This window comes from Polypterus senegalus, chromosome 18 (genome assembly GCF_016835505.1).
Source record: "Polypterus senegalus isolate Bchr_013 chromosome 18, ASM1683550v1, whole genome shotgun sequence".
Lineage (NCBI taxonomy): Eukaryota > Metazoa > Chordata > Cladistia > Polypteriformes > Polypteridae > Polypterus > Polypterus senegalus.
Genome location: NC_053171.1, coordinates 75,195,415 through 75,212,809, shown reverse-complemented (window position 1 = coordinate 75,212,809; position 17,395 = coordinate 75,195,415). Strand labels below are relative to the sequence as shown.

Here is a 17,395-nt window from a genome sequence, read left to right as displayed (position 1 = left end):
TTTGCTTTCATCCCTCCAGATTCAGATGTAGGGAGGTTTGATGGAATAAGATGTCGTTACAAAGAGTCCCTATGAAAGGAGTAGTTAATGGTCGTAATGGTTGAAAGCTTTCCAAACTTGCCTTGATTTAGTTGAGTCACTGCACCTACAGTATTACAGCAAATTAAAAATCATCCTCTGTTAAAAAAATACATTGGAAATAATTATATCTAAACAATACTGTCAATAGTCTTAACCATTTGTAAACCATTTTAAAAGTAAGCAATACAGAAGCGGCTTATTAGTCCTAGCTACAGTTACTCATTTTGCTGAAAAAGGTTCCGGACCTTGACATGGAGGGCTATCTGCCTCCAGACACAGAGACCCGTCTGTGTCTCTGCAGGGCTGTAATGAGCACGTTCAACTGTAAAACACCCAAGAAAACAACAACGTCATGAATGATAATAACCAGGCAAACCGCACCTCAGCTGTTAACTCGCTCGGGTTTATTGCACATTTGCTAATTGGCATGTGTGGCCATGTCTCATGCCGTCAGTGGTATTGCTTTCAAGGTCTTTTTCAGTTAAGAATCCCAATGTATTAAAGTCAAATGTAAGTCACAGGGGTATTATTAAATTTAATTCATCCATTACGGTAGGGGTGGCTTTTCACATATAGATTTCCCGTACATCCCAAAGCTAAACTGGTACTGAAGACCCTTTCGTAAAGTGGATTTTCACAATATAAACACATAATTAGCATTACTTTAAATGAAAGAATTTCACCAATCCCTGGCTCCAAACACCATTTTTCATGAAAATTGGCAGAATTAAGGCAATGATAACATCTGTCATGAAAGCAACCCTTTATTAAACATGGTTGAATAAGGCCAATTACCTAACACTTCATGTTTCACAGTTTTTCATGTTTTCTTAGGTTTTTTTTTGTTTCTTTCATGGTGTTTTTTGGAGCCATGATGCTCAGGATAATATGAGAGGACGGACCAGAGAAGCTCTTTGATCCGTCACACGTGAACACAGCATCACCTACGAAAATGATTGAGATCGGGATGGAGAAGGTCCTTGCTGTACAACATGAGATGAGGTGTGGTGTGGCATTAGTAATGTCAGAAAGGATCTTGGGTGGGGTTAGACATTAGACCCTTACTGTATAACAAAATCTGCGGCAGTAGGCTGCGATATCCACCTTTTATGGTGATGAGTAAATAAACAAGAGCATCATAATGAATTGATGTATGAATAATTAACCAGTGAGGTAAAGAGAAGGAGACCACACCTACCTTCCCATCATCCTTATAGTGTAAAGTGCCTGACATCTGACCCCTCCCCATCCCTCATACTGTGACAGCACATCACCAACCTCCAGCTCACCCCCAAACACCCGGCCCTGCTCACTCCCACAGGCTGCAGCAAGACACATTTAACTTTCGGGTGCTAGCATAAGCGGCGCCAGTTTGGAAATTGACTCTGACTTCATAACGGTGAATATTCCGCTTCACTAAAATTTGTAAGATGAAGAAAATACTTTGCATACTTGAATTTTCATAAACTGTTCATTAAATAATACAGGGTTTTTTAGCACTTGCAAAAATCCAATCATAAAAATTAAACTGAACAACAAGCAGGGGTTACAACCTGCGAAACAGGCACTTCTTATTTTGGCACACTTAGTCAGCAAAAATGTGCTTTGTTCAAAAAGTAATGCGTTTATTATTAATTACTGATCTACTTTGCTGCTCAATTTGTCAATGGCTGCAGTATCCTCTCTAGTGTCTAATCATGACTTTTATCGATTTTTCATAATTCTCTCTTTTCCTTGAGTATCTTTTACCCTTCTATGCCCCTCTGGTTCCCTTTACTCCCTCACTTTTTTGTTACTGCTTTTTCTTTTCCATTCGCTATTTCAATTTTTTCTCATTGTGTTGTTTTCTGCCCTCACTCACTTTTCTCATCCTGTCTCACTCCTTCTTTCACTTACTGTTTCTGCCAGTCTTGCACAGAATCTCCTGCCTGTCGTTTATTTTCCAGGCTCTCATAGATAACTGATGAGTAGAATCTGCCCCATCAAATACAGACTGAACTGTAAAAAGCGTTTGGGCCTGCCCAAACAATACACAAGAAAAAAAGTTTATCTGGAAGCTCCACTGAGCACCACAATATTATATTAATAATCATAATTAAAAAACAACAAAAAAATCAAATGCACATCTGCTCAACTCCATATTCTTTCCCAACGTGATGTTAAAATGGAATGGTCCCCAGGATATTGGAGAAAGCTTGATGACACAATCTGTGCTTGTCTTCATCCCAATCCGTAGAGTCACACTTGACTTGTGGGTTACTGGATCAAGGGTGCTGAGCGGTCATTTGTGATTGTTCTTCTAAGTCGAACATGTGCAAAGGGGTTTCTCCTGTAATATGAGACAAAAACAACAATTACCACTGAACAGTTTTCTTTTAGAGCCTGATTTTATGGAGACGATAGACAGTTCTTTAATAAACTCCTTTTGATCATTTCATGCCACAGTGGTGAGATGCATAAGCTACTCCTAGTGAAGCCATACTTATACTGGTACAATGAGGTGTTGCAAATCAGCAAGTCACTGAACTTTAAGAAAATTAATGCACACACTCAAAACAGCCAGTGATGTATATGAAAAAAAAATCAATTAAATGAAGGACTCACATGCCACTGCCCCAGACATGAGACTTGAAAAGACTTGAATTAATATGATAAAAGTAAAAAGATCAATAAAAAGAAGCCATGAAACCTGCAATAATCTCCTAAGAACTTCTGCTTTGTTTTTTAAGTTCTTTTTCATTCTTAAGATTAGAAGATGGCCTGGCCTTGAAGCTCTTGGGATAAGGGTTGTTACCTTGTCCGAACAGTTGCTCGTCTCGCCATTATTCATTTGTTTTTGTGTCTGTTATGACATAAGAACTGTCAGACAAAGCTAATCAAATGTGACAGCTCATCACTGGAATTAGATTATTAGCAGTTAGAATGACTGCCTGGGACTCGGATACTTAATTTATATATTCAGTGTCCACTTGGCTAAAGACACAGCAAGGTCAGAGTAATAGTCCCTGAAAACAGACCAATCAATAAAGTGTTCTCTGAATCACCTGCCAGCCTGAGACTTAAGCGCGTTTCTTCTACATGTACTTTAGCTGGACATTGAACAAGGAGCCCACATTCAAAATGGTCAGTGACATACATCAGCCCCACACTGAACAGGGAGTCCAAACCTAGTCAGGAGCCAGTATTTCCATCAGTAACCATGTCACTTCCCATTTCCTACGCTAACTTGCAATTATATTTTTTGCTTTGAATATGTCACGCCAGATTCAAGTTCTGTCAAGTGTTATATGTAGTAATGGTATGGATTTTATTATAATACTAGCTGTGAAAGGCTCCTAGAAACCATGGATTCTGGCACTTCAATTAATCAATTACATCGGTTGTGCATTAGCGGCTAAGCAAGGTTCTTTTTCGTCGGCGGTTTTGTTTTGCGGACATGCTTGCCTCCATTGTCTAGCAGCAGCTAAGTGAGTTTCTCTCTCCTTGGAGGTTTAGTTTTAAGCAAGGTTCTCTTTCCTCAGCGGTTTTGTTTTGCCAACGTGCTCACCTCTGTTGTCTATAAGCGGCTAAGCGAGTTTCTATCTCCTCAGAGGTTTTGTTTTGCCGATGTGCTTGCCTCTCTTGTGTATTAGCAGCTAAGCGACTTTCTCTTTTGTCGGTGATTTCACTTTGGCGACAGAGTCATGCTGTAGCCTCGTACTTCTAAGCCAGACAGACAGAAAGACACACACACTTCCACGTGTAGACGTTTATATATAAGAAAAGTTATAAACAGAAAAGATTGTTACATGTTTAACGCATCCATCCGCTAAACTCCCATATATTCAGAGTTGTCTGATATTCTGACTCGTAACTAACGTAAATGACCAGACAAGTTGAGTAAATTAATCCTCAGCTGGAATGAAAACTGGAAGACACTCTATTCCTTGACAACTGCAATAAAACCACTTAGCCTCCATTTTTTACACCCAATTTTCATATCCTTGTTCACAGAAAGATACAGCAGAAACTGAAGCAAGGCTGAAATCAGCCTGTACTGTGGCAAACAATTTATGATGTGTATCAGTTCCAAAATAGAAAACTTTGCAGTCAAAAATATACCTTGATGGTGAGGAAGATGAAGATCCAAAATCAATGACCAGCTAAAAATAGAAAAACAAATGTATAAAATGATTACATTAGTCAATGTTTAAATTTCCAAATTTAGATTGATACCATGATAGATTCATGCAGAACCAGCCTCAGGTCAGTACCCTCCAAGACTAACTAGCACACTTCCGACATCAGTGTAATAAGTTGGCTTCATGTCTCCCACAGGAATGGTGCATTTTGAGGCTAGATGCCCTTACCTTCCTCTGTCTTCCTTAGTAGAGGACCAAAGAAATCATCAGCCTAGCTGGAGTTACTCACGTTGGTGTCGCTAATCAACAGTTAAACCAGTTCACTCTTGTCACTGCATGTTTACCTGGGAGATGTCAGGGTTCACCATGCTGTAAGGCCTGGGTCGAAATGTACTGACTCTGGGTGGCGGAGTATATCTGTCTTCTATAAGATCCTGGGGACAGTGGTTTGATCCATCCGAGCCTATCTTGTCTAGGTTTCCAACACTGCCACTGCTCAGCTTAGATAAGGAAGACAGCCTGTAGATACAAGACATACAGCTATAAAAACATTTATAATGAGACCAGCATTTTGTGGGTGTGTTTGTGGTGGGGTATTTGTAGTGGTCTATTTAATAATGTTTTCTCCATTTAACAATTTCTTTATCCAGCCTACGGTCATGTGAAGCAAGTGCTAATCCCAGCAGGACATTGTAGTGTGCGATAAAAATAATCAGTACTTTATCATTTTGATTGATACCAGAATTGGTTATGCAGAATCGTGTGTGATATTTGATATACTTACTTCTGAGCACATAGATTTGGCTTAACTATTTTAGTTTGTCTTGCACTAAGTGAATTACAAAATACAACACAATACAACAACAAAAATGTATTTCTTGTAAAGCCCAAAATCACTCAAGCAATACCACAATGGGCTTAACATGCCCTGTTTTTGATAGCCCCCCAACCTTGATTCCCTAAAACAAGAAAAATCCCAAAAAAAACCTTGTTAGGAAAAAAATGGAAGAATTTTCAGAAAGGCAATTTGGGATTGCCGTATAATTTTTTTTTTTTTTTTTTATAGCGCTCTTCACGGAGTGCAGGCACAGAGCGTTGTCTACAATTCTCAGTTAATATCTACTCTATATATATAAAATCCTAAGCCTAAAAGTACAACGATTTTGTGCAACGATTTTATGTGACATTTTTATGTCACATATTTTGTCACGCTTTAAAAAGGGCTTATTTTAAAACCTACATACTGTATATATGTTTGGTATCACTCTTTTCAGAATTTATCCAACTTTAATGTGATGTTGTTAGATTTTCAGATTCTTACTCTGTTTTTAAATTCTAAACTAAAAAGTATCAAGAACTCATGTCCTGCGAGACGAAACTTAACAAAGAGTGCCAAGAGATTTAACCACACCCGGGGCCGGAAATAAAAGACAAAGAGTAGGACAGCTGCTGTACAGGCTTTTAAATGTTAGAAGCGCTGCGCGAGATGCAGATCATACGGCACAGCAGCAGCAGCAGCAAACCAGCAGCTAATTGAGCAAAGAGGAGATAAAAAACTGTTTTTGTTTCCCATTGTATCTCTGTTTAAAAGGAGGTTTCAGAGGAGCGACCATGTCTCGTTGGGGTGCGTTCAGCCCCCCTCTTCACAATGCGAGTGGCAGACTGGCTGCAACTGGAGGTTGGGTGCCAAAGGCGCCGGGGGTTGGGCTTGCCCCCTAGTATAAGTATAAATTATACTAAATGCTAAATACAGAACTGGTACACATAGAAATGCAGATTTGTTAAAATTCACAAAGAACAAGGCGGAAAATGATTGACCATTAATGGAAAACAACAATCTCTGTCCATTAATTAATTGATGAACTATGATCAGTTGATAATGGAGGAGATAGAAATGTGGCTCCTCTGAAATTTGTACCTTCCAGAGGCAAGAAAGATAACAAGAAATAGCTGAAGGACAGGAACAAAGTCGTCATGTATCTAAAAATTTGCCTGAATATTATTCTGATTACAGAGAGAAAAGAGGAGGAAGAAGGCCTTCAGAGTCTATTTTGTAAAATAATTTGAAAAAGACAAGAAAGCTTTCTGATGCTCACTCACTCGACTGTTTAAATGTCTAAGTGTTCTCTTGTTAAAATTCATCAAGCCAGCCAGTAGCTGGACTTCTTTTCAAAGCTAGACAATTAAACAATACCTGAGCCCCAAGTAAGACATTTGCCTAAAATCCTATTGTATTGGAGGCTCTTACTTGGGTGCCTTCACAGCTGTCCATTCCAACAAGTTAAATCTTCATTAGAAGCAAACTTGTTATTCTTCTCAAATGCTTGATAGTCTTGTCCTCTGCTCTGCCTGTTTTGATTTGTGTGTGGGCAGGTGAGTTTAAGCTAATGTTAAGTTGTGAGATCAAAGACGCTAGTTTTAAAGATTGTATACTATGTGAAAAATACAAATATGTCTTACTTTAAAATTGGAAGAGACGGAAAAATCAAATTGGATTCAGGCTTATGTTTTAATAGTATGAGTAGTGGAGAGTTTCCTTAAAGGGACAGCCTAGAGAACTGTCAGAGATGCAGCTAAAGTTGGTGCATAGACACTTGTTAATCTTTTCTCACCAGAATTGTTGTCCAAACACAAAACTAGATTAAGCATTAATCTGTAATCCATTTTTTTTATTCTCTGAGCTATAATCTTTAATTTGATGGTATTAAATTATGGATGCTTCTAGTACGAGAAGCGGCAGAAGCATATGACCAACAACAAACACTGTAATTAACAACCCGCTGCAGGTACCCAAGAAAATGCCCTACAAAATGGTAGTACCCATGAAGAAAATACAAAATGGCAACATCGTGACATCACTGTAATAATGATAAAATATTTCAAGAATAATAATTAAAGTTAATAATGATTAGACAACAAAACAAAATCAGTCAAACTGGTGCCCATCTTGTTTCTAACAGGTACAGAGTAGGAACTAGCCCTGGACAATTAACCTGACTATCATGGGGCAACTCTTTGTTGACTTGGTAAGGACAACCCACACAGAGACAAGAGAAAGTTATAATTCCATGCAGGCAGTGACTAACAGCAGGATTTGAATCCAAGACTCTGACCTGCTGTGCCACCCAACCGTGGTTCTGAGAAAGAGATTCTGTATCATATTCACTTCCAGAAGCCAAGAAGATGTCTAGAAACATGTAATCTTCTTTTTATTATAGCTTTACTTCACAACCCTAACTTACAGAATGGTTTTCAAATGGACGTTTAAGTGCATAGACGAGCCGAACACTTTGTATGTTCTTCATGGGCACTGCCATTTTGTAGGGTGCTTTCTTGGGCAGACAAGCCCACATTTCTGCAAGTTTTCATGGAATTTGAAGGCATTTTTTTTACTTTGGTGACATGGATGAATGCGTATCAACTCCTCATAAATTAGCAAAGGTCCATATTTACCCAGTTCCAGGCAGTTCTGGAGAGTTCTGGATCGGCTGAGTATATGAGAATGGAAACCAGCCTTTTCTGAAAGATAAGAATGAAATATAGGGTTATGATTTGGAATTTTGAGAGCCATCCATAACTGATCAGTTATGTTATTTTGCATTTTGTTTTTACCTCCCAGTTCTTTCGTTCTGGCCATAGTGCCAACCATCTCTTGGCTCAGAGATAAGCAGGGTTATGGCATCTCCCGGCAAAAAAGGCAGTAGTGGAGCATCTCCTGCAGCTTCTGAAACCCCGCTTCCTTGACCGGAGTGAGGAAAGAGAGCCAGAACCTGTGTAGGACTCCAAGAGCCGACCCGTGGCATTGTACCTCCTGCAAACAAACAGATTTATTGTTACAATAGGGAATTAAGTATGAGTGAGTAGAGGGTTTTGACAAGCAGTAGTGCATTAGAAAGATTTTGACAAGAATGACTCATTCAGCCTAGCATACATGCCAGTCCTAGTACCCTAATTCCGCAGATTTAGCAGATCAAGTTCCCTTCCAGGGTGTTGAGGATTGCACAGAATGTTAGCGTCTGCCTTCTTTTCAGGATTTACAGTATACAGTATAACACTCAAACAGGACAATGAAAGACCTCAACTATTTCTCCCTTCTGGCAAATAGCACAGGTTTGCAAATGTACTGAAAAATCAAAAACGGAACTCTCTCATTTTGTAAGTATTTAAATCCTTTCATGTGGCACTCCAAATTGTGCCCAGGTGCATCCTTTTTGCTTTAATTATCCATGAGATGAGTCCAGAGCTTGATTAAAATCCAACGTGTCCCATGTATTTAAGGTCCACAGTTGACAAAAAAATAAAGCCATGAAAATCAAGCAACTCTCTGTAGACTTCCATGATCAAACCATAATGAGGCATCGATCAGGGCAAAAGTATAAAACCGTTTGTAAAGCTTTAAGTGTTTCCAGGAGCACAGTGACCTCAATAATTGTGAAACAGAAGAAGTTTAGAACCATCAGGACTCTTCCTAAAGCTGGCCATCCAGCCAAACTAAGAAATCGGGTAAGAACAGCCTTGGTCAAGGAGGCGACAAAAACCCCAATCTTTACTCTAACAGAACTTCAGAGGTCCTTATCTGAGATTGAGAACCTGTCAGAAGGACTACCATCTCAGCAGCATTCCACCAGTCAGGTGTTTATTGATAAAGGAGTTAGATGGAACAAAAGTCATATAATAGGTTAATGAGTTCTGAGAGCATGAGGAAAAAGATTCTCTGGTCTGATGGGACAAAAATTTAACTCTTTTGGCAGAACTCCAACCATTATATCTGGTGAAGACCAGGCACTGTTAATCACTTGCCTAATACCATTCCTACAGTTAAGTATACTGGTGGCAACATCATGTTATCAGAATCACAATCAGAATCATAATCTGATTTATTGGCCAAGTATCCATACATATGTTACCGAGCTCAGGCCTAGGGGAACCTGGGCCAGGTACAAGCCACTGTTGCAATGAGTCTCAGAACATACAGTTAGGTCCATAAATACTTGGAATATTGTTCAATTCAGTATTGTGGTCTGTATATGTGTTGACTACAGAAATCTACATCTCTTGTGACTCTTTATTATCAATAACAAAAAGACCTCGCTTAATGGGACTTCACTTCCTTTTTAACCAAGTGTGATGGCACACCATTTAGTATGAAATTAAATTCTATACTTAATCTTTTCATGAATGTAACTACCGATTCTTTCAGCCACACGTTTATTTCAGCTGTATTATCATAACTGTGAGCGTCAGAGACCCCTTACAGCCAGCAAGAGAGTGCATCATTCCCTGCAACTAAATGTCTTTGAATACCAAAGTATAATCTGGTCATACATAATGGTTCTTCCCATGCAAAAGGCTATGTTTATTTTTAACATAAAGTACTTCTCTGTACTACTTTATTCTCATATACCCAAAAATATATGAATGCTTCAATCTCTGCATGGATCAACATGATGATCAGTTAAACAATGGTGCATTCCAATTTCCTCTGCAGAACAATAGTATAATTGGTTTAACAATAGTATTGTTGTCAACTATTAAGAAGTACCTGATTAGAAACCAATGTTCCCAGAACTTGTTAATTTCCAATGTGGATGAGATACTAATCAAAGCAGTCTGATTATTCAAAGCAGGTGACTCTTTTGCAAAACAAGTAAATGTTTATGTCCTGTAGATAGCCATTAACAACCTACAGTGGTGCTTGAAAGTTTGTGAACTTTAGAATTTTCTATATTTCTGCATAAATATGACCTAAAACATCATCACATTTTCACTCAAGTCCTAAAAGTAGATAAAGAGAAACTAGTTAAACAAATGAGACAAAAATATTATACTTGGTCATTTATTTATTAAGGAAAATGATCGAATATTACATATTTGTGAGTAGCAAAAGTATGTGAACCTTTGCTTTCAGTATCTGGTGTGACCCCCTTTGCAGAAATAACGGCAACTAAACGTTTCCGGTAACTTTTGATCATTCCTGCACACCACCTTGGAGGAATTTTAGCCGATTCCTCCGTACAGAACAGCTTCAACTCAGGGATGTTGGTGGGTTTCCTCACATTAACTGCTCGCTTCAGGTCCTTCCACAACCAAATACCAGAGTTATAGTTGAAAACTGAAGGCTTTATTGACGTCTGTCAGACAACAGCTTTGAACAGCAACTTGAAATTGCAATGCATCAGTCTGTTGCATCCGCATTATCTGTGCCAAAAAATTGCCATCACAGAATGATGACAAGAGACTGGATGCATCAGTAACAGCTGAATTGGCGGTGTTTCACTGCAACGGCAAGCAAGGGCGTTGTTTAGAACAAGTGTATCTGTATCTAATGACTGTGTCGCCTACTTCAGTGGAGGCAGAGCGTGCTTTCTCAGCAGCTGGCGTACTCTGCACGAAGTACTCTCTCACCTGGACGACCGCACACTGGACAAGTTATGCTTTCTACGCTCTTATTACCGCAACTAACTAGATCAGGTGTGCCCACGGTTTTTCGGCTTGCGAGCTACTTTTAAAATGACCAGGTCGAAATGATCTACCTACATTAAAAAAATATATATATATATATATTGATATATGTTGCCGTACCTGGCATAACTGAATAACCTTTATGGCGCAATCTTCATGTGGGAAAAGGCTGACTCGCATAAATAAGTAGAGCCGAATAATGCAGTCAAGGAGCTTTTGAATTCAGCTGAGTGAAAAATGATGGCTGTCCGATTAACTGCGATTTTAGTTCCCTCTCTTTTCTCTTTCTCAGATCGCTTTTCGGAAGGAAGTCAGTTTCGTAGTTTTTATGAACAGTTCGAAAGTGCCTTTCCACACATTCTTCTTTGGAATAGCAATGATAGATTAACAGATCAGACAAACGCACTTCGATTGTGACATTGTGAGAGAAAAAAATCCTCTTACAATTCCACATAAAGCCCATACCCTCCCAAAACATTTTTTTAAAAAAATCCCTTCTTTAGTTGATATAAATTGGAAGGCTAACTAGATCACAGCAGGAGTTTTGCAGTAGCTCGCGCGTTTGATCGTGCGTGCAGGACGACCAGTGTCTTAGAAGAAAGGAGATCTCAGACTGGCCGCCCTGCATGTCAATCAAGTGGCAAATGCCATAGGGAGGATATATGATAGACTAACGTTTAAAAAAAATTTTTTTTTGAATGCAACGCGATCTACCGGTCGATCGTGATTGACGCATTGGGCACCCCTGAACTAGATACATGTACTTATATGACAGCATGAACTGCTTGTAGATAAGGTTAGTCATTTATTGGTGTCAACATACTGCAGTAGTTTTATTAAAACTAAGTGTCGGTCGTTGTAAAACCGTTCACATGTGAGATGCCCGTGCACTGTGTCATCACGGGAAGCCCGGGATTCCCGAGAATGACATGCGGGATTCACGTATTCCCGGGAATGGATTCCCTATATGTGAACAATATTGCAAGACCCTGGGGGCCTAGGGGATGAAACTAACCATTTGGGTGCTGGATGGCCAGTGGGAAAAAAACTGTTCTTATATCTGCTTGTTTTTGGCGTATACTAATCTATAATGCCTGGCTGATGGAAGAAGTTCAAAAAGGTTGTGGCCTGGATGTGAGGAGTCAGTAATAATTTCCTAGACCAATTCATAACTCTGGAATAGTACAGGTCCTGTAAGGTGGAAAGACTGGCACCAATAATACTTTTGGCAGATTGATAATGGATGGATAAGCAGAGACATGTAAATGTTCTGTGTTTTCTCAGTCACTGAGTGCTATTTTCATTGCAAATGTATACAACACAAACGACTGACAATAAAAAATTCTACCACAACTTAAAAGTAGATATTGCAAAGCTGCACATCCTAAGGGTACCACTGCTGAATGGACACACTCACCCAAGAAATTCAGCCTAGCTTCATTCCCTTGTTTCCGAGGCAGTGGCAGCGTGCTGGTGGCAAAAATGTCAGTGGCCCGAAGAGCAGGAGAGATATTGTGAGAAAGCGGGGAAGAGATGTTTAAAACAGGACATGGTTGAAGATCTGAGCTTTCATCCTCCTCCTCCAGGAGCAGTTGGCTGGCCAGAGGTGTGTGGGACCTGGAAAGAGGTGTACTGTGGGACTGCAGGGGGCTCTGAGGCCTCGAAAGAGGAGAGCTGTTGGAAACAGGCACATTTTGCACTATGAGTGGTGGAGTCTGGATGACAGCAGATGGAGCATTATGGGAAGTGGACAGCTTTTTGTCCCCGGGTGGAGACGCCTGATTGGAAGCACCGTGACTCTGGGTGACAGTTGCCAAATGAGATAATGGGGTCTGGGAGCGGGACCCTGGGGCAGTTGTATTGTGAGTTGGCTCACAATTTGGGGTCTGGTCTTTTCCTCTGTGGCGGCTGGCATCTCCATTAGGGAGAGGTGGAACTTCCTGGACTGACAGCTTCTAATAAAGAATAAAGCAGGAAAGAGGACAAGTGAAATCAAGGACACCAAGGCCAACATTTTATTAGCATCTTCACAAATATGCAGTGTGCACTTACCTGCGGCCCTCCCAGTTCCAAAGGTGAAGTGGTGCTGAGCTTTGAGGTTCGAAGGACATCTGCTATGCCTGAATTCCCTGAGCTGGCAGCAGTCTGCCGCACAAGGTTCAAGGCTCTTTCTGGCAGCTTGGTGGGTTGGGAGCAAGATGACTGCCAAGCAGATAACTTCTGAGACAGCAACTCCTTCACCTTAGAAGGAGAGAGAATAATCTTTGAACATTCATCATTTAGCGCAGCAATCCACTGCATTACCTTTCCTCTCTCCACAATGATTATATAGCACTGGAATACCAGAATATGTTGTCCAGTTCTTGATAGCCCAATGCATTCCAGCCAAACACAATGTAACATCTACCCATTATTATCCAACCCACATATGTGGCTTATGGTCAATGCAAACTGAAACCAAAATGGCACTAAAAAATTTAAATTGGACATGAACAGGACATTTTTTGTTTAACACTTCTTTAATTTCAGCTTACTTCTATAAACATTCATCAAATCATCCATTTTTTGATCTTTACCAAGCTGTTTTGGGGATGGGGCATGTGCAAGGTAGACACCAGCCATGGACAGGATCTTAGTTCTAGGAACAAATCCACACTTATTTAGGGCAAAGAACCAAATGTGCATGCCCTTGGGCAAAATCTACATGGACATGGGATGAACATTCAGACTCTACATAAACAAAGACCAGGCTGGGAATCAAACACACCAGTCCCTACAGATGGCTGGCAGCAGCATCAACCAGTGTGCCACCATGTTTCCTGTGTATAGTCATTCCACTGTTTTATATTATGTGGGGATCTTTAAGTGTCCTGTTTTAAATATCATAGCATCTCACAATCTGTAAATTAACATTTGTGGCCAGTATGCTGCCATTTCCATTAAAGCCAGCCAATATCTATCTATCTATCTATCTATCTATCTATCTATCTATCTATCTATCTATCTATCTATCTATCTATCTATCTATCTATCTATCTATCTATCTATCTATCTATCTATCTATCTAATCCTGCCTACTATACTACAAATATCTATCTATCTATCTATCTATCTATCTATCTATCTATCTATCTATCTATCTAATCCTACCTACTATACTACAAATATCTATCTATCTATCTATCTATCTATCTATCTATCTATCTATCTATCTATCAATCATCTATCTATCTATCTATCTATCTAACATCTGATAAACAAACATAAAAGTGAAAACCAGACTTAAATGTCTAACAAAACAAGGTGTCGAATTTTACAGTAACATCAAATGTGCCGTGCAGAATGCACAATATGAGAGCCGAGTGAGTAGCTAGTGATCATTCCTGATGTTCCCCCACCATTACCTTGCTGTGGTAGTTGGTGAAGTGCTTTGTCACAGCACACTGCCTATCGACCAGGAAGCAGTACCGCCGCCTCTCCTCTGTGAGTGCTGACCGGTACCCAACAGCCACCAGCTGGTCCAGTTCTCCCTGGTGACGACTCATAAGTTCAACAATCTGGAAAGGAAAACGAGAAGGTAAATGTTATGAGTCAGATGGGTGAATTGGGGCTCCAGAATACCAGAAAGGCCTTCATCAAGGGCCTGAAACTGTTACTGTATTTACCTGCTGTAACCACAAGGGGAGCCACTGAGCTCCAAACCTCAGTCACAATGTTACTCAACACAAATCCGGTTTCAAATAAAATGGTTTTTATTTTTTTAACAAATCAGTTGAGCACAAACACCAGCCAAAACACTTTCCAAACAAATAGGTTTTCTCTTTCCTGTTCATTATAGTACTAGGGTGTTGTACCATGTTAGCCATTATGAATGTAGTGAAAAGTCAAGCAAAATGACACCTTTTATTGGCTAACTAAAAAGATTACAATATGCAAGCTTTCGAGGCAACTCAGGCCCCTTCTTCAGGCAAGATGTAGAATTATAGAATAATTATAGAAAATTAATCTGGAGCAGCCTGGATATCTAACTCTCTAATTACAGACCTGACACACAAAAGTGCTGCCATCAAGAATAATGTGGCTGATGCATCCTTAAAACTTTGAATGAGTTTGAGTAGAGTGCCCAGTCACAGCCTGTGTGGAGTTTGCACTTTCTCCCCATGTCTTTGTGGGAAACCTAATGTGGTCTTGTATGGGTGTCAGTGAGCCCTTCAGTTGTTTCTTACATTGCAGACCCTGACTCTCCCATCATTCTGAGTTAGATAGGCAAGTTTGAGAAATGTTATCAATGTTCTTCTTCAAAGTGGTATTAAAGGACCACTATGGTTAAGGCTTGGAAGGGATGATATTTTGTACATTCCAACAAAAATAACGTCATGGATGCACCGTCTACTTGATTGGCTGGCAATCCCATACATTCCAAAACAATATACTTAATGTCACAGAAAAAGCAGTTAGGCAGCATCCTAATTTTCAACTAAAGGTAGTAAGGTTTAAGAAAAGGACAGACGACACAGTGGTAAGTGCAGCTTTAATTCCTGTGCCTTATTGTTGCCTGAGTGGAGTTTGAATGTTCTTCCTGTGTCTGTGCAGACATTCCACCATGTACTGTGGCTCCCTCTCACATCACCAAAGGTGTGCTGATTTGGTTAACTGGCAACTCCTAACTAGTCCTTTGTGAGTGCAGATGTAGTGAAAACTACACCATATAGAGGACCGGGGTCCAGTCTAGGGCTTTTTAACAACTACACGTGGCCCACTAGGACCATTCGTTTTCTCAAAGAATCCTTTAACATGTGTTTCATACATAGATTGTATCCATGTACAGTGGAACCTTGGGTCACAAACGTCTCGGACCACGTACAAATTGGGTTACGACCAAAAAGTTTGCCAAACTTTTACATCTGTTCACAACCACACACTCGGATGCAGAACAAGCCAGTTTCTTTCCGGTTCGTACGCGCCGACGATTTCCACACGTGTTCAGTCTCTCCCTGTTCAGTACTTTGTTCTCGGTCAGAAGTGCATCGCACAAAGGGACTTTGTGGTATAGTGGGTCCACAGCTCAACCGAGAGGCCAGTTTTACATAAATAATCGCCGCGCTACAGCTGCCACGTCCTCTTCATAAATAGAAGTGCGAGGCGGCTAAAGGGAGGAAAAAGAAAAGAAAGGCGGAGGCTGCGGAGTGAGGAAGTACGCAGGAAAGAGTGTGGAAAGAACCGGTGTGAGCGAGCGAGTGCATGCAGGCAGCTGGACAGTGAGCCGAAGCAGGGGTGTTTGACTGACACTCGGTGGGGCAGAAGGAAGCGGTCGCTCCAGCTGAGCGATCAAGGAGCTGGAGTGACCAGAAGAAGGACAGCTGGTGGCATAGGGCCGAGAAGGCAGCAGGAGTCACCAGTTAAAAAATGCACTGGGTTTGTTTTTAAAGAGACTGCTTCCAGCATTGTTTTAACCTCGTTGTATTTAATGAAGACTTTTTCTATTGGAGTTTAACCTCCAGTTCACTTCTGTTTTTATGGGATTATTTATTTATTGAAGGATTCTGAAAGCACTGCACTTTATTTCATTTGGACTTTGTTTTTGATTGTTGTTTTGTTGATTTTAATAAAAGCACTTTGCGCTTTTTGCACCATCTCCTTGCTCCATTGTACAGTAGTGCCTCACTGTCGTGCTCATCGGTAACATTACCAACGGTGAGGGGTTTTAGGGCTCCCGGAAGCGAGGTGGGAGCATGCAGGGAACCCGCATCATCACAGACTTTACCTCAAAACTGTAATCTCCTCTCCATCCAGTTCCTCCTCACTTCCTTCATGCCAGAACTCGATTCATGCAAGGTTAGTTTCCTTGGTTGTTTATGGTTAGTTTTTGTATAAATTAAGGATTTTTCAAATGTTCATTTTTTTCCTGTGCTTAAAACTCATTTAAAAAAAGTGTTTACAGCAAGCGGTTCGTAAGGCTCTAGCGTGAACTCTTACAATGTTAGTTTTCTCTGTTTAAGGTTTTCTCAGTGTTATTCGATGTTTTTACATTTAGTTTACTGTTACACTGTGCATTCTATGGTATAATTAACTATTTTTTGTGCTTAAAAATATTTAAAGAAATATATTTACATACAGTTCGTACGGTCTGGAACAGAATAATTGTATTTACATATAATCCTATGGGGCAAATTACTTCGGGTCACGACCAAATCGGGTCGCGAGCAGAGTTTTAGAAGGAATTACGGTCGTGACCCGAGGTTTCACTGTATTAATATCTACATTTGTCATTAAAATGTGTCCTCATTATCCGCTCATGTACCACAGCACAGCTACTAACCTGTCGTTAGAGCAGAAAGCAAAAAAGAAGAGTAAAGCAAAAAGAAAGTGACACACATAAAAAACTGATTATTTGGCCATGATGCCAAACATGTGACAGTCTCATGAAGGACATGGTAGCTTGACTTCATCCATGCTGATTTCGGCACTCTGCTCACTTTTTAAAACTGCACAGGCATCAGCGCTGGCGAGCTCTCCGAGGCTTACCTGACGGCTACCACTGCCCTACATGATGCTTTTGTTTTTTCCACTGACTTGGGTTGTTGTATGCGGATAGAAAACACATTTGCATTTTCATGTTAAATGTGATCACATCCATTTCTGACCAACTCTGAAGGTCTGTGGGATCATCACCAGCACATTTACATCCATTTTTTTTAATTTATTGATCTGATCATGACACAAATGGATAT

At 40.2% G+C, this 17,395-nt stretch overlaps 1 protein-coding gene across 1 annotated transcript in view; it reads right to left on the bottom strand.

The window, feature by feature from the left end:
* Positions 1-190: 190 nt before the first annotated feature.
* zgc:158689 (uncharacterized protein LOC791177 homolog) overlaps positions 191-17,395 on the bottom strand; it is a 66,746-nt gene continuing 49,541 nt past the window's right edge. The window contains exons 7-14 of the mRNA XM_039741356.1: positions 14,069-14,221; positions 12,717-12,905; positions 12,082-12,619; positions 7,815-8,013; positions 7,656-7,721; positions 4,547-4,721; positions 4,183-4,223; positions 191-2,410 (exon numbers count right to left, since the gene is read on the bottom strand). Of these exons, the coding sequence (XP_039597290.1) occupies positions 2,338-2,410; positions 4,183-4,223; positions 4,547-4,721; positions 7,656-7,721; positions 7,815-8,013; positions 12,082-12,619; positions 12,717-12,905; positions 14,069-14,221 (1,434 nt within the window). The 3' untranslated portion in view covers positions 191-2,337. The remainder of the gene's footprint in view (positions 2,411-4,182; positions 4,224-4,546; positions 4,722-7,655; positions 7,722-7,814; positions 8,014-12,081; positions 12,620-12,716; positions 12,906-14,068; positions 14,222-17,395) is intronic.